Source organism: Leopardus geoffroyi, chromosome D2 (genome assembly GCF_018350155.1).
Source record: "Leopardus geoffroyi isolate Oge1 chromosome D2, O.geoffroyi_Oge1_pat1.0, whole genome shotgun sequence".
NCBI lineage: Eukaryota > Metazoa > Chordata > Mammalia > Carnivora > Felidae > Leopardus > Leopardus geoffroyi.
This window is the reverse complement of record NC_059334.1, coordinates 75,067,146-75,091,226: the sequence shown is the minus strand read 5'-3', so window position 1 is coordinate 75,091,226 and position 24,081 is coordinate 75,067,146. Positions and strand designations below refer to the sequence as shown.

Below are 24,081 nucleotides of genomic sequence, written 5' to 3'. Positions count from 1 at the left end.
ATACAGATATATTAGGCCTTCACACGCCTCCATTCAAAAAACGTTTAATGAAAAGACCTTGTTTGTTAGTTTTAAGTGCTGCAGCTAGTATCCTGTAAATATGGGGCACTGAGGAATATGGACAACATAATGTCCTCAAATGGAAAAGTTGTAAACCTTGCCTAAAAATAATAAACACAATACCTTACTTTTACAGCCATTTTATTTTATTTTATTTTTACGTGTATTCACTTTGAGAGAGAGAGCCAGCATGTGTGAGTGAGCAGGGGAGGGGCAGAGAGAGGGGGAGAGAGAATCGCAAGCAGGCTCCTTGCTGTCAGTGCCGGGGGCTTGATCTCACAAACCACGAGATCATGACCTGAGCCAAAATCAAGAGTCAGAAGCTTAACTGACTGAGCCAACCAGGCACCCCGTTTTACAGCCATTTTAAGTCGGAAAAGTATATGCACATCTATCATATTGTTTGGGTCTCAAAATTAGTCCTATAAAGGGAGAAAAGGCAGTAAGTCATTCAATAGGTCAAGTACCTACTGAATGTCAGCCACTGTGGAGGGATGATCCATGATACACAAGGCAGTTCAAAGAATTTAGAATTTCCTTGGGAAGGTAAAACATGAACAGAAAGAAATACAATAAAGGTAGTATATGCAGGTCTCTTGTCATTGAGAAATTGAGGGGCAAAGGAGACTCGGTGCCACACTATGCTAGGAAACGTACATTATCTCAGAATACTCCTCCAAACTATTTTATTCACAATCAAATCAAATCAAAACCTATCTACAATCCAACAGCCACTTTATCTACAAGTTACGGACGAGTCGGAGGCTCCCAGAATCTCAGTTCCTTGCCTCAGGAGGCTAAGTACATCACAAGCGCTATACTGAACTTCTGGCAGAGGCAGAGCGTCAAGGAAGGCTCCCAGCTCATCAGCCATTATCCATACTTTCCCCACCAGATCAGGCTAGTCCAGGAAAAGCTCAGCATGAACAGATCCCCATTTTCTTCTCTTAAAAAAAACCCCTTCCATTCCAGCAGCACTGGTGTCCATTCGGTTTTGCCCTAAGGCGCAGGTAAGGCCATAGTCTGTAGCCCTTGGTGAAGGAGAATCCTCTCTGGGTTTGGCTTCCGAAGTAGGATAGTCTACCAGACTGTGCCCACGATGTGTCCTTTTGACGTTGAACCCATACAGTGGCCAGCGGTCTTAGACACGGTCTTCTCACCCTTGAAGAAACTGGGGCTCAGGGCGGGGAAATGACTTGTCCAAGGTCACACAGGCTGATGGTAGCAGACATGGGTGTAAAACCAGGTCTTTTGACTGCAGCCCAGTGTCTCTCGCGATCTTTATTAAATTCCTGTGCCGGTTTTGGAATCTTTTATCGGCTGCCCTCTCTTCCTCCACTGAGGTGGAGGGTGGGGGATGTGTTTCCAGTGAATTTGAGAAGAGTGGATAAGGGGTTGGGGAAAAGTGTGTTTTCGGTCAAGGAAGAGGGCCCATGCATCCCACCACCATTTATCTAAGGTCCGCTCGGTGCCGAGCGCCAGGCATCAGGGTACCCCCAAGACGGTTCCCAAAGATGAAAACTGGGTCTCTTCCTAGATCGGGCTTCCCCGGGCCCTGGTTGCCACCTTTCAGGAACGTTCCCTGGCTTCCCCAGCCGCCCCGTGCAGGTGCCCGCGTCCCCAGAGCCCAGCGCCGTGCCAGGCCGCAGCAGCGGGCGCGAAACCCAGGAGGAGCACTCAGCACTGGGAGAGGAGCTCGCGCCGCGCGCCCCCGGTCGCCACGGCAACCAGGGAGGCGCTGACCCTTGACCCCGCGGCCCCGCCCGGCCCCGCCCCGTCGCGTTCCCGAGATCAACATGGAGAAGGCCAACCCGGAAGTGCCGCCGCCGCCGCCGCCCGCCGGGTGTTAGCAGCAGCCGGCCCGGCGAGGCCGAGCCCCGTGCCCGCCGCCCTGCAGCCCTCGGCCCGCCGGCGCCGGGGCGGCCGCGTGCCCCGTCCCCCGTCCCGCTCCACAGCCAGGCGACCCGCCCCCGCCCCCGCCCGAGAGGAGGAGCCGAGGCGAGGGGGAGGAGGAGGGAGGAGGAGGAGGAGGAGGAGGAGGAGGGAGAGGGAGAGGGAGAGGTTTGCGAGAGGGAGCCAGGCCGCGCGAGCCGCCGGCGGTTCGTATTACCGGGGTCGGAAGGAGGAGCCGGGCCGGGCCCGCCGGCCTGCGCGGGCGGGCGGGAGGTGCGGAGGAGGCGGGGGCGGCCCGGCCGCGAGGAGGCAGGCGGGGGGCGGGGGGGGGGGGCCGGGGGCTGCGAGTTGGGGCGGGCGAGCCCTAGTCGGCCGGGCCGGGGGCGCCCTCCCACCCCCGCAGCCCTCCGCGGGTCCCGGCGGCCAGGCCTCACCTGCCCGCAGGCCCGGGAGCCGCCCGCCCCCGCCGCCGCCTCCGCCCAGGGCCCGTCCCCGCGGCCGGCGGCGCGTGAAGGTGCGGGGTCCTCGCGGAGGCCTGGGCGGCGCGGCCTGGGGATGGTGGGCCCCTGCGCTTCTGCCGCGGCGAGGGCACCCCCAGAGCAGCCGTGCCCCGGGGCTGCCCCAGCAAGGCGCTTGACAGTGAGCCCTGGCGAAGTTGGGCAGCTGTGAGTCTGCCCGTCGCCGTTAAGTGCCCTTAGGATGCAGCGGTTAAGGAATTAGGCTCTCCCTCCGGGAGGGGCACTGCCTGCGCTTGAGAACCCGGTGCAGAGAAAAAGGACAGAATGATGCTGTCCGAGCAAGCCCAAAAGTGGTTTCCTACCCACGTGCAGGTCACAGTGCTCCAAGCCAAAGATCTGAAGCCCAAAGGCAAAAGTGGCACCAATGACACATACACTATAATTCAGCTGGGCAAGGAAAAGTACTCCACCTCTGTAGCCGAGAAAACCCTTGAGCCAGTCTGGAAGGAAGAGGCCTCTTTTGAGCTACCTGGGTTGCTAATGCAGGGGAATCCAGAGAAATACATTCTTTTCCTCATAGTTATGCACAGGTCCCTGGTGGGTCTGGATAAATTTTTAGGGCAGGTGGCAATCAATCTCAATGACATCTTTGAGGACAAACAAAGAAGGAAAACAGAGTAAGTTATATAATTTATTTTGAATTTGGGGGGAGATGATATCTTATTTATGGATTTTCTGTTCTTGGAAATTATTTGTGTAACTGGGGCGTTGGTTTTTGGACTGAAATATGACCTAGTTTTGGGCACCACATTTGCACACATCTGAAGTCGAAGTAGCCCTTCTGAAGAAATATTTTTTAAATGGAGTCGTTAAGGATCCATTACTCTCATTTTGCGTTTAAGGGAAACATCTTAAATAATTGAATATTTTGCATTGAATTGTAAGTAAATTGACATTGTTTCACTACTCCTAGGAGGACTGGATCCCAGTGTTGACCAACTAAAACTTCACGTCTGTGTAAATTGTTATAATCATTAAACATTACAATTTTCCAGGAATTGGAACGTCAGAAAATTAAGTCTTCCAATATCAGGTCACATACTGAACTCTGTCAGAAGATAAATCACCACATTTAGAGCTCAGTATTTCATTGCAGCTTTATAAACTTGGCCTTTATTTTAGCTCAACCATCTTTCAGGGTCAGTACAGCCTGATGGAGTCTAAAGCCGTTACAAGAAAAAAAAAAAAATGAAAACTATGTACAAATACTCTCAACCTTCAATAGACACTAACATTTTTCTTTGAATTTACAACGTATTGGAGGGAGTGTATTACTTCAGAATTAGTTCTGTAAAGTCGGCATGTTTAGACTATGTGGAATGTTCTCAGATTGGAGACAAGGGTTCAGTTCTGATGAAGTGATTTGATGACCTTTTCAATACAAACATGACCTTTTTTACCTGTGACTTTCAAGCTTAGAGTAGATACGTTCTCATTTAAAAAAAGGATAATATAATTTAACACTGGATGTTATGTCTCAAGTCGAAAAATAGTAAATTTCCAGAGATAGGTGTACTCACCCTTTCTTAAGCCTATAATTATTCTGGTCTGAGAGACCCTTAAGATTAATGGAATTAATGAGAGAAAAATACAGGTTGAATTTATAACAGGACTTCAAGTTTCCGAAGCAGCTTGGGTGTTTCTTTCAGTCATAACTGAAATTTATTTGCCCTTTTAAAAACTTTTTATAAGCGTAACTTTCTTGAGGTTCATGTTAATTTCTTATATTTTGAGAACAGCCGTGTCTTATTATTTTCTGTACATATCTTCCTGCAGGCTTCTCCTGGTTGCAGTTTCTATTTTTATTAAAAAATGTCTTTTAAATCGGAACTGTATGTAAGATTTAATATACGCAGGGTAAAAGGGTAGAGGGATAAGTACTGGGAATGCATGAGGGAAAATGGTAAACATTTAAGCTCACCAAGAGATAACAGTATTTTAACAAAAAGAGAAAGGGCTTAAAAAATGTAAAGTTGAATATATATCAGTGATGTTGATCACTGTTTGATACCTACAAAGTGGTATTCAGTTTCCCCTGAGGAGTTCTTCATCAAATTTAAACTGAAAAAAAACAGTGGATAATTAGCAAATAATTTGTTTCAAATCACCAACTTTGGATGACACTCACTCTATAATATTTAAAGTGCTTTGAATGTAAACTTTTAAGTATATTATAAGTTGAAATATTATGCTGCACTTTGGGCATTTTTTAGGTTATCGAATGATGTATTTCAGGCCTTCTCTCCAATGTAAGTTTTCTGAGTGAAAGTAGGCCCAACTGTGAATTCGGAAACTCAGAGGATGAACTAAGCTTTTAAAGTTCCTTCTTGTTGTACTCTTTATCTTTGTCAGCATCCGAATGACAATAAATTTGATCATAAGCAACACTCTCTTATCGTAGTCTCCCTACGGGAATTCTCTATTGGCCACTACATAAAACTGATAAGAACTTTTAGGGGGAAACCGCTTTTAAATGTTATCAACAGGGCTTGTGATGTTTATTGCATGTGAAGCGATTTTCATATGTTATTAAATCCCATTTTCTTTGTGGATAAATGAGGACCACATATTTGATGAGATATCTTTATTGGTAATATTTCTGGGTTTTTAATATATTTAATAGCTTCCTTTTGCAGCACAGCTGTGCACGTGGCACAGTGAGCGATGAACTTGAGCCACCGGTGTATTGCAAGAAAGATATTTAATATTCTGCACAGTGCTGAGCCTTGTCGGCCTATCCCCAAGTGCTTTTTAGAAAACCGGTATGAGTGATGAAGGCCACCAGCTGATTTAGAAGTCCCATGAAGCTGCTGGGTGTGACACTTTTTACTCCTGACGCTGAAGACAAGTATTTACAGCTTGTCTTCCAATTGTGTCATGATAGGGAGAGAAGTATGAAGGCTAAAACTCTTATTTTACTTATTTTTATGATTTGAAATTAAATGCCCTTTTTTTTTTTTTTTTTTTCCTTTTCTTTTCTTCTCTTCTCCTGTCAGGAGAGGGAAAGGGCCTGAGCCAGAACACTTTGAGTGGGGCACGGGAAGAGAACTTCTGTATCTCCCACTTTTATGAGTGTCTGGGTTGCTTCTGGCACAAGATTTAAGGAAATAATACAATGTTTAATAATAGAATGGTAAAATCGTTCATGCTGTTATGTAATATCTATTGATTTTTTTTTTTTTTTTTTTTTTTTACAGCAGAACTGGGTGATGTTGATTTTTTTTTTTTTTTTTTAAATGCTCATGAAAAGTAATAACATTCAGAGTCCCTCGAGTTAGGTATGACTCAAACACATGCAGATTTTAGGACTTTTGTGTGAGTCTGCAGTGCACCTGTGTCCTGGCCTCTGGCACCCTTCCTGCCAATCTTGTCCCGTTTCTGACCACACAGCACCGATTGCTTGGGAATAGTTCCCACATGTGTGGTGGCTTTTGAACATGGGCCTGTGCCCGCTAAAAATTGAACAGAGGCCAGACGCAGTTGAAACCCGGTACTCCAGAGGTGAAAAAAATCAGCATTAATCCACTAAGCCCCAAATGATGTGTCTTCATTTTATCTTTCTGAAGCCTGGGAAAATAAGTACTATCTCTGGAATGATTCTTGAAGGTCTCATTAAGACTTCCCCATTATATCACTTTCAAAACAAAGCAGCTGAAGTTATTTGTCATGCCTAAATTTTAAGTTTATATGTTCGTTAAAAGTGCTTTGCAGTTTTCTCCTTGGGGCGGGGTGGGGGGAGGATGGAAAATATAGTGTATTTACAGTTTGTATTCAAATACCGACTTGCTTGATCCTTCAAAGCTTACCTAAGTCTTTAGTGTTCCCTACCATAAAATAAAACAATGCAACGCACACACGGAATTATAGCTCGGTTGTGTTAAAAATAGAGTTTTAGAAAAAGTATTCAGTAAACATTTATTGAGTGCAAGGCAAACTCTTCAAGTAGCTTACCCTTTAGCAGTAGAAAACCTGTGCTGCCTTCCTCTTTGGCTGTCACTGTCTCTTGATTAAATAGAGGGTTCTATAACATGTGACCAGCCCTGCCTTTAATGTTACTAACATATGTGGTTCATCACATAGGAAAGAGCAACTGTTTTCATGCACATGTTGTTCATCCACTTGGATATTTTCCTTATTGAACTTTAATCTGACATTGGGAAGTTACTTACCGTTTGTGCCTCAATTTCCTCATCTGTGAAAAGTGGATGTTAAATTAGATGATTGGTTTGGTCTTATCTCTGAAATTCAGTGAGTTTTGATTACTTCTACCCTCTTCCATTTATTGGGTTATCGGTTTATTGGCTTATTTTTTTTTCTCAGATTTGCTTTGATTTGTTATATACATGAAAGTCCTGCATGCTTAGGTTTTTTGTTTTGTTTTTGGTATGTTTCTTGCAAAGTGTATTTCGCTTATTTTGTGTAAAGCCTAAGATGGTACAGAATATTTCCCATGTACCCTCCGTCAGAAGCATTTCTCCCCTATTTAAAATGGCTTTATTACCCCAAACTGGGAATTAATAACTGGGTATATAACCTTGTTTTATTACCAAGCTTTTCAAGTGCTAAGTTCTGTATTGTTCAGGGTTTTCTATTCCACAGAGTTTATTGCTGTCATTTCTTATTTCTAGTCCCTGTGTCTTCAGATTTCACCATTTGCCTCAAGGGCTTTTCTCAGTTTAGGGTCTCTGATTAAGGCTTTCTGTTATAAAATATTTTATTTTAATAAATTGCTTGCTTTGATGCAACTAAATCTTAATTGATTGAAATGCCTCAAATTAACGAAGAAAATATTTCTCTTGTGTGCTGCTTGCTAAGATGTGGCTGGTATATATGCTATGTGCTAATTTCCTCTCCTGCCTGGAAAGACCCGTGAACCGGTCTTCACTTGGGGTATGGTAAACATAAGCTTCTTGGGTATCTTCTTAGTAACAAGGAGAGAAAGTACTAATGTAAACTTAGATCAGAGTTCCTTTGTAGCTAAGAAAATCTGTTACACTTTATTAGAGCTGTATTTAAGTACTAACCTGTGTGCGGTTTATGCTTCATTGTTAAGTAATGGGAAAACACTATAGAAACTTTCTTCTAGGCTCGATTTTGCACATTTTTTTCTTTTTCTTTTGGCTGTTTTCCCTATAGAATGACCACTTGCTTGTAACACTGACAACTGAAGACTTTCTCATGGATAAAAGTACTGTGAACAAAACCAAAATAAACTTTGCCTCTTATCCAGTAGCCCCTCTTATCCACGGGGCATCCGTTCCAAGACCCCAGTGGTTGCCTAAAAGTGTGGCTAGTACCCCACCCTAGATACACCATGTTTTTCCCTGTATATGTGTGCCTGTCATAAAGTTTAACTTATAAATTAGGCACAGTGAGAAATTCATAATACGACAGGACAGTTGTAACATATGCTATAATAAGAGTAACGTGAATGGGTCTCTCTCTTCACATCTCTTACTGTCCTGTAATCCTCCTTCTTGTGATCATGTGAGATGATAAAATGCCTCCGGATTGAGACGAAGTGGGGTGAGTGATGTAGGCTTCGTGACCTAGCATGAGGCTACCGCCGACCTTCTGAGGAAGTACCAGAAGGATCATCTTCTTCCAGAAGGCGGTTGACCACTGGTAACAAGCCGTGGAAAGTGAAACCGCGGATAAGGGGGACTCCTGTAACGTCATTTGAGAACGGGCAGTGCAATTCGGTGAACTGACTAAAAGCAGAAGATTTGGCCCCAATTAAGAGAATTTTTATTTGGTATTGTTACGGTGGCAATAGCAAATGAAGCAAGTCCATTCTAACAGGAAGCATTTAGGCTTTCTCTTTTCTTCAAAACCCTTACAAGAGTTATTACTAATTGTCACTTCCTACGTTTTACACGTTTTTCAGATTTTATTCAGGAGAAGGCTTTGACCCACTTCACATGGATCTAAATTCACATCACATGTAATTTTCATGATTAGCGAACTCCAGCGCAGTGGTCTCCAGTATCAACAACATTCTTTTAGTCGTTTTTAGAGAAGAAATATTTGGGGGTTGGGGCTAAATATGTATTTGTTAAAAAATGTGATCCTTTATCATTTTATAGTGCTCAAAAGTAGTTTGTATTGATGAATTCTTTCAGTAGTCTTTACCTCAGTGTCTTTTAACCTTAAACAGTGTTCTTAGGCCACTGGCAACATTTACGTCAGATGGACACATAATCACTGTCATGCTTAGAGTGCCTTGATTTGTAATAATAGCTTAGCCTGAAAAGCTATTTGTACATAACAAGCACATATCCTCTCTTTGTTACATGTTACAACCCAGTTTTTTTTTTTTTTCCTTCTCTTTAAGGTGGTTTAGATTAGAATCCAAACAAGGAAAAAGAGCCAAAAACAGGGGTGAGATAAAGGTCAATATTCAATTCATGAGGAACAATATGACAGCAAGTATGTTTGACTTATCAATGAAGGACAAAACAAGGTCTCCTTTTGCAAAATTAAAAGATAAGATGAAAGGTAGAAAAAACGATGGGACATTTTCTGATACGTCTTCTGCCATCATTCCAAGTTCTCACATGCCCGATGCCAGTACTGAATTTTCAAGTGGTGAAATGCAGATGAAATCCAAACCAAAAAAGCCTTTCCTTTTGGGTCCTCAGCGACTCTCTTCGGCACATTCGATGTCTGATCTGACTGGGACCCACATATCTTCTGAGAAGCTGAAGTCTGGCACCGCTGGTCAGACACATCTTCTTGGACGCCAGATAGATTCCTTCGGAGCGGTTCCGGAGAGTGGTAAGTGACACTTTCTAATCGTAGCCTCAGTGATCTGAACTACCCTTTTAATTTTCAGAGTTTCACTTAGAAAATTAGAAAATTAAAAATTGCAACTTCTTGATAGTTTTCAAGTTTAGTTATCAAATCTTTGTTGAGTGCTGACTATCCTCAAAATTGATGTTTATTAAAGGCAGAACTGGTCTGCATTCAGCATTGTGGTTATATTAAGTGATAACAAAAATAAGTCCCAGTTGCTTTTCATAGCCTGGATTCTCTCTCTCTCTCTCTCTCTCTCTCTCTTTTTTTTTTCTTAATTGCTGTTTCTTCAGTCTCGGAAGCCTGAGACGTAAATGGATATTCCATTTAATCAGAAAGTTCCTAGAAGAAAAACCTTGCGTGTGCAGGAGTAGGAAAGTATATTTAATGCTAATGATGAAAAACGTCTTTGAGAATGTATAGCACCATCATGCCCACCAGAACCTCTGGTTTTGACATTATAGTGTGTTTATATGATTGTTTCTTTCTGAGCTGAGTAAATTACTGATTGTCTAGCAATATGCTAATTATTAATAGCCTGCCTACTTCAGACTGCTATACTTTAGCATTTTAAGATTGTTTTCCTTGATTATTTTAAAGGTTAATATCTTTAAATAGCTAATTGCTCTCATTCTAAAAGCAGCAGTGTGCACACAGAATCTGTCAAGTAGCGTGATGCAATGTGTCACTGATTATGTACTAACTACAAAATTGTTTGCAGGAAGTCTCAAATCTCCACACAGAAGAACATTAAGCTTTGATACTTCTAAAATGAACCAACCTGACAGCAGTGTGGATGAAGGTGACTCGTCTTTCGGAAGACAAAATGACCCATTTACAAATGTGACTGCTTCATTACCCCAAAAATTTGCAACACTGCCAAGGAAGAAAAATCCATTTGAAGAAAGCAGTGAATCCTGGGACAGCAGCATGAATTTATTTTCAAAACCAGTTGAAGTAAGGAAAGAAAATAAAAGGGAGAAAAGGGAGAAAGTTAGCCTGTTTGAAAGAGTGACTGGAAAAAAAGATAGCAGAAGATCTGATAAACTTAACAATGGGGGATCTGATAGCCCTTGTGACTTGAAATCACCCAATGCATTTAGTGAAAATCGTCAGGACTATTTCGATTATGAGTCAACTAATCCGTTTACAACAAAATTCAGGGCTTCAAATATAATGCCATCTTCAAGGTAAGCCTAACATGGGGGAAGTTGGGCTATTTTGAAAAATAGCGTCCTTAAAGTATCACATATCCCTTTAAAAATACTTGAATGTTTTAAATTCCTTTTATTTGACTTGAACAAAATTCTTATCTTATTTTTATAATTAATTATGGAGCCAGGAATCATTGCATACATCTTTGGAATTGAACTTTTTATCTTAGAAGGATAAAAGATTCTTAATCCCTACCCTAGTCTATTTTCTACTTACGTGAGCCAGAAACTCAGCTGACACTTGTGAAGAGAGCAGCATAGCTTTTGATGGGACATGGTGAGAGTGAATCACCAGTGGGTGTTCTTTGAAGCCAAAATTTAGGTGATATGTTGTGTTGCTAGATATTATTTTCCAGGGATTAGTTCCTGGGCTCTCTGGAGAGGATTAGTGGACCATAGCAACCCGTGGGCTATTCTCTAAGAATAGCTGGCTCATGTTAGGTCTTACTGGTTTTCATAGTAGGTGTCACCTGCCTTTAGCAAGTGGCTCTTTAGAAGTAGCTTTTCTTTGTGAATGGTTACTGGAATTTTGTGACCCTTGTGGGTACTGTAAATATATCAAAGTGTATCTATATGATGATTTGTAGGCATGGGAATGATCACTCTCATGGTAATGATAAAGATTAGGTTTTCAAAATCTGAGTTCTCAGTTATGCATATAACGGTACTTTTCTTATTCCTTAGTACAAGTTGGAACTGCGAATATACCTTTAAATGAGATTATGGATTTTGCAGAAGTACACCGTGGAACAGCTGATTAAAGAAACCTTAAGCAAAGACTAAGATGAATGTATTGGAATCCTAAGCAATTATAGAATAGTATCGTAGAGTGTCTGCCATGGGAAATAGAAGTTTTTCCTCAAGGCAGTAATGTCTAGAATGCAGACCGGAGCGGGAACCCTGGCTCGCTACCTCTGTGACCTCTATAAACCTCATCATCTCCATCTTTGAAACAAGGAAAAGAATACCTACCTGGTAGGACTGGGTGATGATAAGTTACAAATCAAGTACATGGTATAAAGCCAGGGCCCAGATAGGGAACCCGTGAACGGTAGCTGTTATTATGTTTTATATACTGTCATATCATACTTTATTCAAAAGCAGTGCTTTGTTTTGTCCCACTATAAGCGAAAAATACAGTGCTAACAAGCACCCGTTTAGACCGTACTCTCCCACCTGTCTTCCGATCTCCTAATGACGCGTTAAAGTAGGCATTTAAGTAGGCATTTAACATTTTCACGGGAAACGTGTTTCTTTCGTTTTCTTTTAGCAATAAATATTTGCCATGGCTTTAAAAAGTATTGTTCGGTTTTCTTTATAAACTACACTCCAAAGGAATATATTTTTATCGTGTGGTATTAATGTTTTATTGAGTCCGTAGTTATGCCGCTCTCAAATATTTCATTTTGAGATTTTTATATTGCATATATTAAGTCCTAAATTACAGGGGTAAATAGGAATATATTTGCTTCTCCCCACTTTCACTGAACTTCTTTTTATGAAGAAGATAATTAAAAACAACTGTCTGAGATAACTTAGAGATTGGATAATTTATATAATTTTAGAGTCAAAGAAAAGCAAGAAAAATGGGAAATGATAGGAAAATAATGTTTTTAAATTATGGCAGCATATGGAAAAATAAGTGTCCTCAGCTCTTTAATTGCCCTTTACTTGGGCTGTTCACATGGACTGCCACAGATTTGAAAAGTGAGTGTGGCATTTTGCCCGATTCAGGCTTTGTTCGGGCGATTTCAGTACGAGTGCTATTTCTATCAGAATTAGAGTTGTTTCTTGATATATGCATAACACGTTTGCAAGCACGTAAAAAAAAAAAACAACCAAAAAACAAGATTTAAAAATTTTATTTCTCTTCTCCCTATTCTTTGGGATGTCAGGTATGCGGATAACAACCATCCAGGTTCCTGGGAAGTTAACCTTCCGTCTGTGTACAAACCATGTTTGTGGTAAATGTAACACGTTTGGAATAAAAGGGTTGCGGTTGCTCTAATGTATAGTGTAAAGAAGGAGGATCGATTATAAATAGATCTTGGAAAAGAAAGCAGTTCAAACTTCCAGAAAGCAGCTTTATCTTGCGTGGAATTTGGAGAATACGGTCAAGGTAGTTATGTCGTTACGTAACAGTATGTTCCTGTTTCTCGCCCCGACATCAGCCGTCAGTGATAGGAGACATTTTAGATTGCTCACATTAATATCTCCACCGAAGGCACTTTTGAAGCTATGGACTCCTATCACTAGGACGTGTGCTGCAGGTTATTTTTTTCCAGTTGTGCTAAATTGATCTGTTTAGAGTCTCCTGGACTCTTGGGACTAGTGTCCGAGAGAATGCGGAGCAAAGTTGAGGGTAAACTGGGTAGCTGTGGAACTGGATCGTGTTCTTTGTGATGTCTCTGGCTCACCTGTGATGGCAGGTGCAGGGAGGCCGTGGTATTGCCCTGCGTGGGCATAGCGTAGGATTAAAACTGGAAAGGACCAAGGAACACTTTCTTAGACATCACAGTTTTCATTTGTTAGTAAAAAGTGAAGTCCACCTGAAGAAAGCACCTTGTAAACCACAAACAAATATGGTATTTTGCTTCTGTTCTTGGAATAGGTCCTGCAGTCTTGCATCAAACTGATAGGAGAAATGAATCAGGCTTTTTGTGGGATTACTCCAACAGAGAACGGGGGTTCTACGCTTGTCCTCGCAGTCACTAACTTGCAGTCTCTCTCATCCCCCTGCCCCTCTTCTCAGAAGCCCGGCCTGCTCTTCCTAGGGAGGTGGAGAGGGTAATTGATCTGTGTGCTGCAGCATTTTCTTACGTAAGTCTTCTTTCTACGGGCCTCCCGTCGTTCACTGATACAGGCTGGTCACTGTTTTCCCTCCCGCCGCCGTGGACAACTTGAGGGCAGTGCCCACATGGCATTCGTGTTTCTGCCCCGAGTCTCCAGCCTGACGCTTGGCAGGTAGCAGGTGTTAGAAAAAAAACATTTTTGAGTGAATGAATACAAAGCTTGGCAGACCAGTTTCCTAAAATGTGCTTTTATTCCTTCAGTCTCCTCTTCCAGCCCAGGGTGGGCTGCAGAGATCGAGATCTTCTGGGACGTGGAAGACAGAGCCACAAAGGCAGATACGTGCATTTTTTGTGTACAACTCAGCATTATTTAGGATCTGAGTGTGTTTAAAGGACTCCCGAAATGTAATATTCATACCCTAAATAGCACATTTTCTGGAGTTTTCTTAAGAACCCAGTGTTAGGCAAGTTACCAGCTGTAATGTAATAACCCCAGATTTCAGTGGCTTATCACCTATCACGGTACAAGCATACAGCTCCGTGTTCTTGCCTCCTGACTCACGATGCCGGGGACGAGGGAAGCCAGTGTTTTGCTCCCTGCAGCCGTTCAGCGCCACCCTAGTATTCGGGAACCAGGCTCCTCCTTTCTTGTGCCACCATTTACCACCTTGTCTCCAAGGTCAGGCGGCAGGCAAAGCGAGCGGAGGCCCCCACGCAGCACGCTTTCATGTGCCAGGCCTGGCCGTGCTGTACGTCACTTCTGCAGATGTCCCCTTGGCCAGAGCGCAGTCACGTCCCAGCCTCAGTGCAGCCAGTGAAGAAATCGGGCTCAGCGATGGACCCGGAAGAAGCTGAATGGGGTGCGGTGAGTACACCGCATTGACTTTGTGGTCTGTGCCACCTCTGAAAAGTCTGGATGCCGTTGAACACCTGGCATGCTGCAAAGCGCCTACTGCACGTGGACTGGAAGGTGTAGTTGGAATTCTTGCCATTTTCAGGAAGATGTTTCATCGCTTTATGATGGGTATCGAGTTATCTGTGATTTAAAATGGCTACGCTTGCTTTTTTTAATTACAAATCACAGGTGCTTTGGCATCATCAGCATCAACTAACGCGTTGTGTGGTTAACGCCACAATTCGTAAAGTCGTGCCTGTTTGCATCAGCGGTATATAATTTTCCGAAAACAAAAAACCCCTGCGTGTTTGTTGCACCATTTTTAAATAATCTGTTCACAGCCATTCCTTCTATAACACTGGGCCGGTCTTCCAGTGGAACGTGGAAGTGGTGGGTGTGTTCAGCACACATGATGCCCTTTCTTTTCAGACGGACACAGACCCTTAGTCAGGTGGGGACATGTGACGAAGTCCTGGCTTAATGAAGAGTTAGCCGAAGAGATGTCGACCATCTTCAGGTCTGTTCGTGAAAACGTACTGGATAGTCGTCAACGTACTGTTGCCTCTCTTCCTCACTACCTTAGACCAGGGCGTTGGCAAACAAGGCTCGGGGGCCAAGTCTGGCTCGCTGCCTATTTTTGTAAGGAATGTTTCAGTGGAGCACAGCCTCCCCGTTGGTTTATGGGTACTTTTGTGCTACAGTGGTAGAGTCAAGTAGTTGTAACAGAGGCTGTATGGCCAGGAAGGCCAAAGCCAAAGGTATTTATTATTTGGCAGTTTACTGAACTAGTTGGCGGAGCCCCAGGCTAACTGAGTGGAGATCTTTGAGAAGGGCAGAGCCATAAGATAGGGGCAGCCTGTGTCCCTGAACGAGTGTGGAAGGCCACCTAACGAAGCATAACTGGTTAAACCTTGTCTGAATGATACATCCTCAGAATATTAAGTGAACTGCAGTTTTTGCATTTACTTCTCACAACCCTTAGCACTATTATTAATCGTGAGGGCACAGGGGCCATAGTAACTTAGGTGTGCTTAAAAAGCCTAGTTGAAAAAAGTTGAAAGAACCACTGATTTGTAACACCAGATGCAGACTTCCTAAGCTACCTAAGCTTCGTAACAGCTATGCTGAATTCTTTTGTGGGTGCCGCACAGCACCTACATCGGTGCACATCCTTAGTGCTGATCTTCAGGGGCTCCTGGGGACTTGTTTTCAACTTACAGTTTGTTGGGTCCTATCTCATACTGAGTTAGAATCTTTAGTGGAATGGGCCCTGAAATAAAAATCAACATTTTTAAGACTTAACCACTGATTCTCAGTCAGGTTTAACAATCACTAATCTAAATTATATCATGTATTTCCTAAGAGCTCAGTAAGTACTCATTGATGAATAGGAATTAGGAGTCCTGTTGGTGAACTCATAGTTCACCAACTCATAGGTGACATCGTCATGTTAGTTTTGCTGACAGGGCCTTCACTGAGGCGGAGGCCAAAGTAAGGAGATCAGCTTGACTGTAACAGGGATGTGGAGAGGGCTATGAGATTTGGCCGAATAGCTAAGACACATCTAAATCATGGTAGGCATTGAAATGTCTGACGGTTTAATATTTATGGCCTCTGTGCACGATTTGTTTCTCAGGGTTCAGGTAAAACCTAGGCATCAGTAGTGATGAACAACACTTACAAAACATGCGTGTGTTTATACGCTACCTATAATAACTTGAAGAGAAACTCTGAGATGCGTGTTCTTCTGAGCCTCCGTGAAAAAGTGTAGGATTGAAGAACTCTACCCAGTCAAGGGAATTCGTTAAGGAGAAAGTTCGTTGGGTATGTCTTATTCTGAAATTAAAAAAAAAAAAATACACAGTCGATAATATAAGCGTACCCTGTATGGAGAGCTGATGTTTGATGTTAAGAGAGGAAGCTCGTCGGAGAGCAAGAACTTACGGGAGGTATTTTTACTGGAGAATTTCGTTTTGGGAATATCCTTCCGTTTGTGACTCACACAAAGAACATGCTTTCCCTTCATTATTTTTCCGCCTTACTGTAGTTGTGAATACCATGTGGCAAAAAGTCTCAGTTGCTCTATGTTCACTTAATGGTATGTTTTATGATATCATTCCGGGTGTTACTGATTTTATTGGAACATATACGCATGGATTTCCATTGGCAGTATTTGCTGTGGAAAACCCTGTGTGCCCCTTAGCTGTTTTTTAGGACAGTGCAGAAATAGTGTCTGAGATCAAGAACTCCTATCTATCACTAGTATTTTATAATTTTGCATGACAGAATGCCTTTTACTTTTGGGATCACATTGACCTACTTCCCTTTCTCCCTTCTTTCTTTCCTTAACTAGTCAATTCCTGTCTATGGTTGTAGCATACCTTTCTTAGAAGGTATAAAAAATTGTTACCTAGAGTGTATACTTAAATGTGTTTCTTATTTTCACAAATCACCCATCACCATAGGCTTATAAGCGTGTAATCATTATTATGGAGTTGCAGAACATGTTCATGAAAAAAAGACTGTTTACTATAGGCCTACATTTTGATTTTAAAAAGTTATAGCGAACAAATGCTCCTAAAGAAATAATCCCATTCATAGTTTTAAAATCTTCATTTTTATAACACTCCTTATGTACCTTTGTCCCCCTCCCGTGTGAATTTACAACTCAGTCTTTGGCGTGGTAAACCTTAAAGTGCATGAGGTTTATGTTAATAACAGTATTTACTTTTTGTTTGTCTAATATTAAAGATAATTTTGCCTATTATTCATGACAGGCTATACACCTTTTACATAGCTGAAAACTTGTAGCCTCATTTATGAGACAGAAAACAAAAACTTTTGAGGTGATTTTTAGAGCCATTAATCCATTAGTGTCCCGGGATTTGCAGAATGTATCCAATGAAACAGTGACTGGGAACACGGAATATGCAATATGATGAGTTCCCTTAACACTAACTAGAACTTTCCTGCTGAACTCCCCAGATGCCACTTGAAACTTTTTTTACCCTTTGTCATCCTAATACTCATTATAATAGCTCTCATTAATTGGTACATTTCCCGATGGGTTAATTTGCAGATACCAACCATGCCATCCTTTTGCTAACTCACTAATGCAAATTGATATTTATAGACTTCAAAATTGAAAACAAAAAAAGCTCCATAACAAAAAAAGACGAAACTTTGTTAAGTTGTTGTTGTTGTTGTTGTTGTTGTTATTTTGAGCTGAGAGATTAAGATACAGAGAGATTTTGTGAGAGAAGCAAACCAGCCAAAAAAATCCACAAAAACTACTGTAGGCTAATAAACTGATGTGAAAATTTCTCAATTTACAGCACTTGACAGGTGCTAAAAGAAAAGCATCTTTAATTTTAATGTGTTGTTAGGACCTCTTTAGAGAGACTGTACAAGTTATTAACAAGGTCCTCTGAGACAGGAGACGGGTAATTAACAAGACCTATGGAGATATAGTTTAGGTAATTAACGAGCTCTTAGGCACTGGACACAGGATAACACAGCGAGTCCAATAGTTAAAGGGAACAAGTTGTTATGATATGATCAAATACAAGATATAGTATATAAGTCCCCTTGAGATTTCTGATAGGAAAGTATTAAGATTATATTCTAGTGACCCCAGTGCACCAAATTTTGTAAATCAATATGTAAATTTTAATTTTTAAGATAGAATTTGAGAGGATTATTTCTTTGTAAGACCAACAAGCAGGGAAGCTTGCTACATATAGATTAATAATCTTTGTTAATCGCCATTAATGAACCTGTGCGTTATGAGAACAATACATTGGAAAGACACAAATGATATGATTCTAATTGTTTTAGACATTTGCTGTTCTGTTTAGTCTTTACCTGTGTCCTGTCGGCTAAAATTGTCTATTCCAAATTGACCTTGCTTTCCTCATTCCCTTTAAAGCTCTCAGGATCAAGGCCAGAAAGGCAACTGGTTTTCACCAGTGTAGCTTTTATATAATATGCACAGGTCCCTCCAGTCATGCTCTTATGGTACTTTCTAGAGATTCCCAATTTCAGACATTTGGTGCGACCTGCATAAATTTGAAATTGTTGGGGTATGAATCGATTTTTGGTTCAGAAGACTCCCACAATCAGCAGACCTTTATTATAAACATGTTATACTCTGAAGATTAAGAATAAGAAGAAAGCCCTTGCAGGTCTCCTGATTCATTCCATTGCCTCCTCAGGGTGACTAATCCAGGCCTTCCAGATGATTTACTCTAAATTTCAGATCTGAGAATCAAATGGTATTTTCATTTGCATTATTTCTGGATACTTACTATATACAAGAAACTCAGAGGTTATCAAGGTATAAATCCTGCTCTTAGAGTTCATAGAAGCAGGCATGTACGTATTAGGTCTCAATTCCATGCTAAGGACTGGACATTGTATAGGCACTGGGGAACCGTGAAAGATATTTAACTTAGGTCGTGATAGGATCAGAGTAATTATCTTAGCTAGCCCTGGAGCTTGGGGGACTCTGGTGGGGACATGAATGGGAAGGGGGAGAAAAGCTAGTTAGAAAGTTAGAACGATTGTGGGGGTGAGAGTTGGTGGAGATTACTTGGCAGTGAGGTTGGAAAAGAAAGGAACGTCTTGGAGATGTTACTTTTGTATGCAGGGGTCTGGATGGTGGGGGGTTGGTAAAGCAGAAGACACAAGGATCATTCCAATGGTATGTCTTTCATCAGTGTCTTAAATTTGATGAAACACAAGTTACAATGGTTCACCTTACGAATTTTCAAGTTTGTGATGGTGGTAAAGCGATACGCATTCAGTAGAAACCATACTTCGGAATTTTGAGATTTGCTCTTTTCCCGGGCCTATGAAATGCTGTAGGATCCTCCCTCATGAGGCTGGACAGCGGCAGCCACCACAGCCTGCGGTCAGCCACTTGGTTACGAGGTCAGACAACTTAACAACCACTCTGTACCCATACAGCCATCCTGGTTTTCATTCTCAGTATAGTAGTCAATAAGTTACATGAGATATTCACCACTTTATGATAAAATAGGCTTCATGTTAGATGATTTTGCCCAACTGTAGGCTCATGTAAGTGTTCTGAGCCCATTTAAGATAGGCTAGGCTAAGCAATGATGTTTGGTAGGTTTGGATTATTAAATGCGTTTTCAACTTACGGTGTTTTCAATTTATGATGAGTTTATTGGGCCATGACACCACTGTAAGTCAAGGAAGATCTATATTACAACAATGTCAGACCTATTTTTGAATCAGAGTTGGCATTTTAGTCTTAATGGAGAGGTTCAAGTTTTGGGTTTTTTTTTAATGAGTTGCTGTTTTGTTTATTTTAGAACTTTATTTTAGAAATTGAAATCACGTGTTCTGCGTTATTGAAGACAAGGAAATTAGTATCAGCACAGTAATAATAGTTCTTGAGATTTTGTGAATACTGAAACACACTTGGCTTCTTTGAACACAACAATGCAGATTTCTGTAATTGCTTATGGATTTTAATGCATTTAAAGCGTGTTCACCTTAGCCCTGTAATGACTACATGTACTTCTCTCCAGCGGTTTTGAGTTTACCAAATCGTGTCCTTGTTGGAACCCTTTTGTTTGTTTCTTTCAAGAGAATAACTTCTGTTTCTTCCATACTTAGCCCTTACTTCTGCATACACTACTTGTCCAGGCCCCTGCTTCTATGTTTAGAACATTTTCTTTTGCGCCACTATGACTAATGACCTCACCCGTGGCTACTTCTTGCCATAACAGTAAAGCTTTGACTTTTGAAATACAGGTACTGTTTTTATATTTTAATATATGGTAGGAGTGTTAACCTGTGGCCAGGTTGTTTTAAATAGCTGCCGATGATAGAAAATAAAGCAACTAATCTGATTATGAAACAATTTCCTTTTTATACGTTTAACTAGTTTCTAAGAATATTAGGATCCAGATATTTGACATTTGTCTCCTTGAACTTATATTTTAAGAACAAATTATTGTTCTTTGATTTGATGTGTTAAATATAATACAATACTATTAGATAACATAATACAAACATTAACATGTGATATATAAATATTGTATGTTAAATATAATATGTCATACATCAGATAAAAATGTGTGTATTTTATGTATTTATTTTAATCTTAGAAACCTTTCTGACAAAAGTGCTAATACCACTTAAATAGCAATTACATGAGTCAACTTGGCCTGGAGTAAAACGTAATTCACCAGTTTTTAAAAATTGTTGTAACAGACATGCTTATGTGGCTCTACTAGGGCTAAGGGTGGGTGGCTTGAAGATAGAATTCATAGTGGACTAAAGTCCTAGTAGCCACGCAAACTAGGGAGAGGGATATGTAAGCAGTGACCCATAATCCAGGCAGAATGAACTGTGTGTTGTTGCACACGGAGTTCACTATAGACAAAAGGTAGACGAACACTTGGCCACAAATTGGGAAATGCTTCCTCAAGGAAGAGGCCTTTGAGCTTAACCTCGGCCATCAAAGATGATTTTGTAAGTTGGGGAATGAGTGGAGAGACAGTTATTTTAGTAGCTAGCAAGAAAACTCATTGAAAAAAAAATGCGAGACGCATTTTGAAAGGATATTTGATAAATGGTGACTGTATACTGTTAACTTCATTAGCTCTTTACTAACTACTTGGTAATTCTGCCATTTCTTTTTTTAGTTGGAGTCTTGGAGCTATACTCTATGTCTGTCATTCCCTGCCCGGTAGGTTCCTGAGGAAGTACGTTTGCTACTTCAGGGGACCAAGGAGCCAATTAGCCAGGGCCCTGCAGCAGCCCTGCGTTAAATATAAGGACCTCTTTGTTGTGGATCCTGGAGGGGGAAAGGGGGGGGAGGTTCAGGTTCATCACGTGTTTGATGCCTAGAGGTAAACAGTGTATTTGTTTCATATAGATTTTTTTTCCATTTTCAAAGAAATTAAGTGCCCCGCATTAATGAAAAATGGAAATCATACTGCACATAATTTAATATTTGTTTCAGAACGTATTATTTGATTACCTTCTTCCACTCAAAGATTTTGCCGGGTAACATGAAAATATAAATACGGTAATAGTAGAATATTCTGAAGAGAATTTAGGAGAGGTACTAAGAGTTCAAATTTAGGCCTCATGCCTGGATTGAGACCTGTATGGTCTTATTTAAAGCCTTTCTAAGCCTCATGTTTTTCAGCTGTAAAATGGAATAACCAGCTTGGTAACCTTGGAGTCGTAGAAGAGATTGAATAATGTAGGTGCACATGAAGTGCTTAGGGTTGTTTGCCACAGGGTGACCCGGAAAGTGGGGGCATCTTCCACGGCATCTACAGAATATGTAATATTCGCTTTAAATAAGTTACATTATTTCCAAGTAATAATGTATTCTCAACTTAAATCTTAAAGTCGAATTTAGGGGCTCATGTTTCTCATTGATAGAGGATATACTTTTGGCAGAAAACAATAAACTTGATAGTTTTTCTAGTTTCTTTCAAGATGTATGTTCCATAATAATCTTTGATAAACTAAATCACATTAAGTAAAATATTCTCCGTATTAAGTAGAAAATGTAGGGGCGCCTGGGTGGCGCAGTCGGTTAAGCGTCCGACTTCAGCCAGGTCACGATCTCGCGGTCCGTGAGTTCGAGCCCCGCGTCAGGCTCTGGGCTGATGGCTCAGAGCCTGGAGCCTGTTTCCGGTTCTGTGTCTCCCTCTCTCTCTGCCCCTCCCCCATTCATGCTCTGTCTCTCTCTGTCCCGAAAATAAATAAATGTTGGAAAAAAAAAAAAAAATTAAAAAAAAAAAAAAAAGAAAATGTATTACTTTGCAAGGCAAATGTATTATAATCAATATTGCTATGAAACCTTGCGTTCAGAAATTCTTGCATAGCTCTAATAAAGATAGGGTAAATATCTAAGCTTTGGTTTTACCTTAAATCATGGTGAATATTTTCTAAACTCATGTGGCTGAGCTTAGATTAAATTGTTAAAGAAGGCAGTTCAGACTATCAAAATAAGGATAAATGCTGGGGTGCCTAGGTGGCTCAGACGGTTGGGCCTCCGACTTCTTGGGTCCAGGTCATGATCTCGCGGTTTGTGAGTTCGAGCCTCGTGTCAGGCTCAGTGCTGACAGCCTGGAGCCTGGAGCCTGCTTCGAATTCTGTGTCTCCCTTTCTCTGCCCCTCCCCCATTCACACTCTGTCTCTCTCTCCTTCAAAAATAAATAAACATTAAAAAAATTTTTTTTTTAAAAAAGAAAGATAAATGCTGCCTACAGAAATCTCCTCAGAACATTCCAGAGTGCCCTTTGGGAAAAGGGTCGCTGCCTTAGGAAATTCACACAGGCACTAGTGTATCCCTTCTAACCAGATTTGGAGGTGGGCTCTTTCATTCTTTGTTGGGGAAAGCGTCCTGTATTCTATTTTTCACCAAGAAGATAAGATTGTGCTTGAGTGGTTTCTCCACTCAAGGTTCTTTAATATGCCTGAAGTAATATTAGTTGATGTTTTTAATGTTCTATCATTCTGGTTTTAAAAAATATTCCTCACATAAGAGAAAAAATACATATAACCAAAATTTAAGGTATTTTTCTATTGTCATCAGTTTATTTTATGCAATAATAGGGATGGGTAGGGTCTTATAATGCCATCTTTTTGTGCCTTTTATCTTTAGACTACAAGATAGTATGTATTAGGGTGATATCCTAAAAAAAGATGTTGGTTTTAGAACTAACCGGACGCTTCACCTACTGAGCCACCCAGGCGCCCCTATGACAATTCTATCAATACTGTGAAACAAGGATGCATAAGGCAGTGTCTCTGTCTTTAGGATCATTGGCAGGTAGATACAAGATACGTAATTAATTGTGCTAATTGGTGGTACAGTTAGTAAATGCTCAGAGAGCTAAAAATGACAGGAGATTAAATGGGTGAGGTCAGGCAGTCTAGGCATCATGGAAAAGGGAGAATTGTCAGAGCCTCAAAGGATGGATCTCTGAAGAGAGAGGAAAGTGCTGTTTTGAATGGAGATTAGAATGAGACCAGTGAATGAGTTAAAAGTTAGTGTCTTAAGTGGCTATCAGGGACCTAGCCTTCCTGAAACTATTAAGGTTGGAGGTAGCCGTGGAGATGGGACCTTGTTAATGGGAACGTAGAATATCACAATGAAGAATTTGCAGCTAATGCTATAATAAGTGTAAAGATTTTTTTGGCATATGAGCGATGTGAAAGGAAAACAATTGTGGGGACGACCAGAGAACAGCGACATGGCTACTGCATGTATGATATGGGCCGGAACAGGAAGAGACACTCACGAAATCGGAGAATGATGCCAGTGAAACCACATTTCTAAGTTCAATTTTTAAGTTCGAATAGAAACCGTTGACAGTGAAAAGTAATTTTATTTATATCGCTTGTAGGAGCAAGAATACGAGGAAGTTACTGTGGCGTCAGAAACTTGCAAATGGGACAAGGTACACTCTTTAAATCAGTGGATTCCTGTGTTTAAAATGTTCTTAGTGGGGTGCTGAGGTGGCTCAGTTGGTTGAGTGTCCTACTCTTAATTTCGGCTCAGGTCATGATCACAGTCGTGAGACCCAGCCCGCTTTGGGCTTCTCAGTGAGCACGGAGACTGCTTGGGATTCTCTCCCTCTCCTCTCTCTCTCTCTCTCTCTCTCTCTCTCTCTCTCTCTCTCAATCTCTCACCCCCTCCCCTCTTTCCCTTTCCCTCTCCCCCTCTCTGCCCCTCTCCCCCGATTATGTGCCCACGTTCTCTCTCTCTCAAAAAAAATAATAAAATGTTCTTAGTTTTTTTTACTATTAATAATAAAGAACCATTTTAATAATGAAGAACCATTCAGAAAAAGCTGGCTGAGGGATACGGTATAATGTATAATTTCCAATAAAAATAATTATATTTACCGACT

The 24,081-nt window shown here is 41.2% G+C and overlaps 1 protein-coding gene across 3 annotated transcripts in view; it reads left to right on the top strand.

The window, feature by feature from the left end:
* Positions 1–2,427: 2,427 nt before the first annotated feature.
* RAB11FIP2 (RAB11 family interacting protein 2) overlaps positions 2,428–24,081 on the top strand; it is a 42,935-nt gene continuing 21,281 nt past the window's right edge. The window contains exons 1-4 of one of the 3 annotated variants that reach the window (XM_045439097.1): positions 2,428–3,088; positions 8,806–9,248; positions 9,988–10,456; positions 13,952–14,137. In XM_045439097.1, coding sequence (XP_045295053.1) covers positions 2,736–3,088; positions 8,806–9,248; positions 9,988–10,456; positions 13,952–14,090 — 1,404 coding nt within the window. In that variant the 5' untranslated portion in view covers positions 2,428–2,735 and the 3' untranslated portion in view covers positions 14,091–14,137. Of the gene's footprint in view, positions 3,089–8,805; positions 9,249–9,987; positions 10,457–11,164; positions 11,779–13,951; positions 14,138–24,081 lie in introns of those variants that run through there. The other 2 variants (XM_045439098.1, XM_045439096.1) reach the window with 2 other exon arrangements.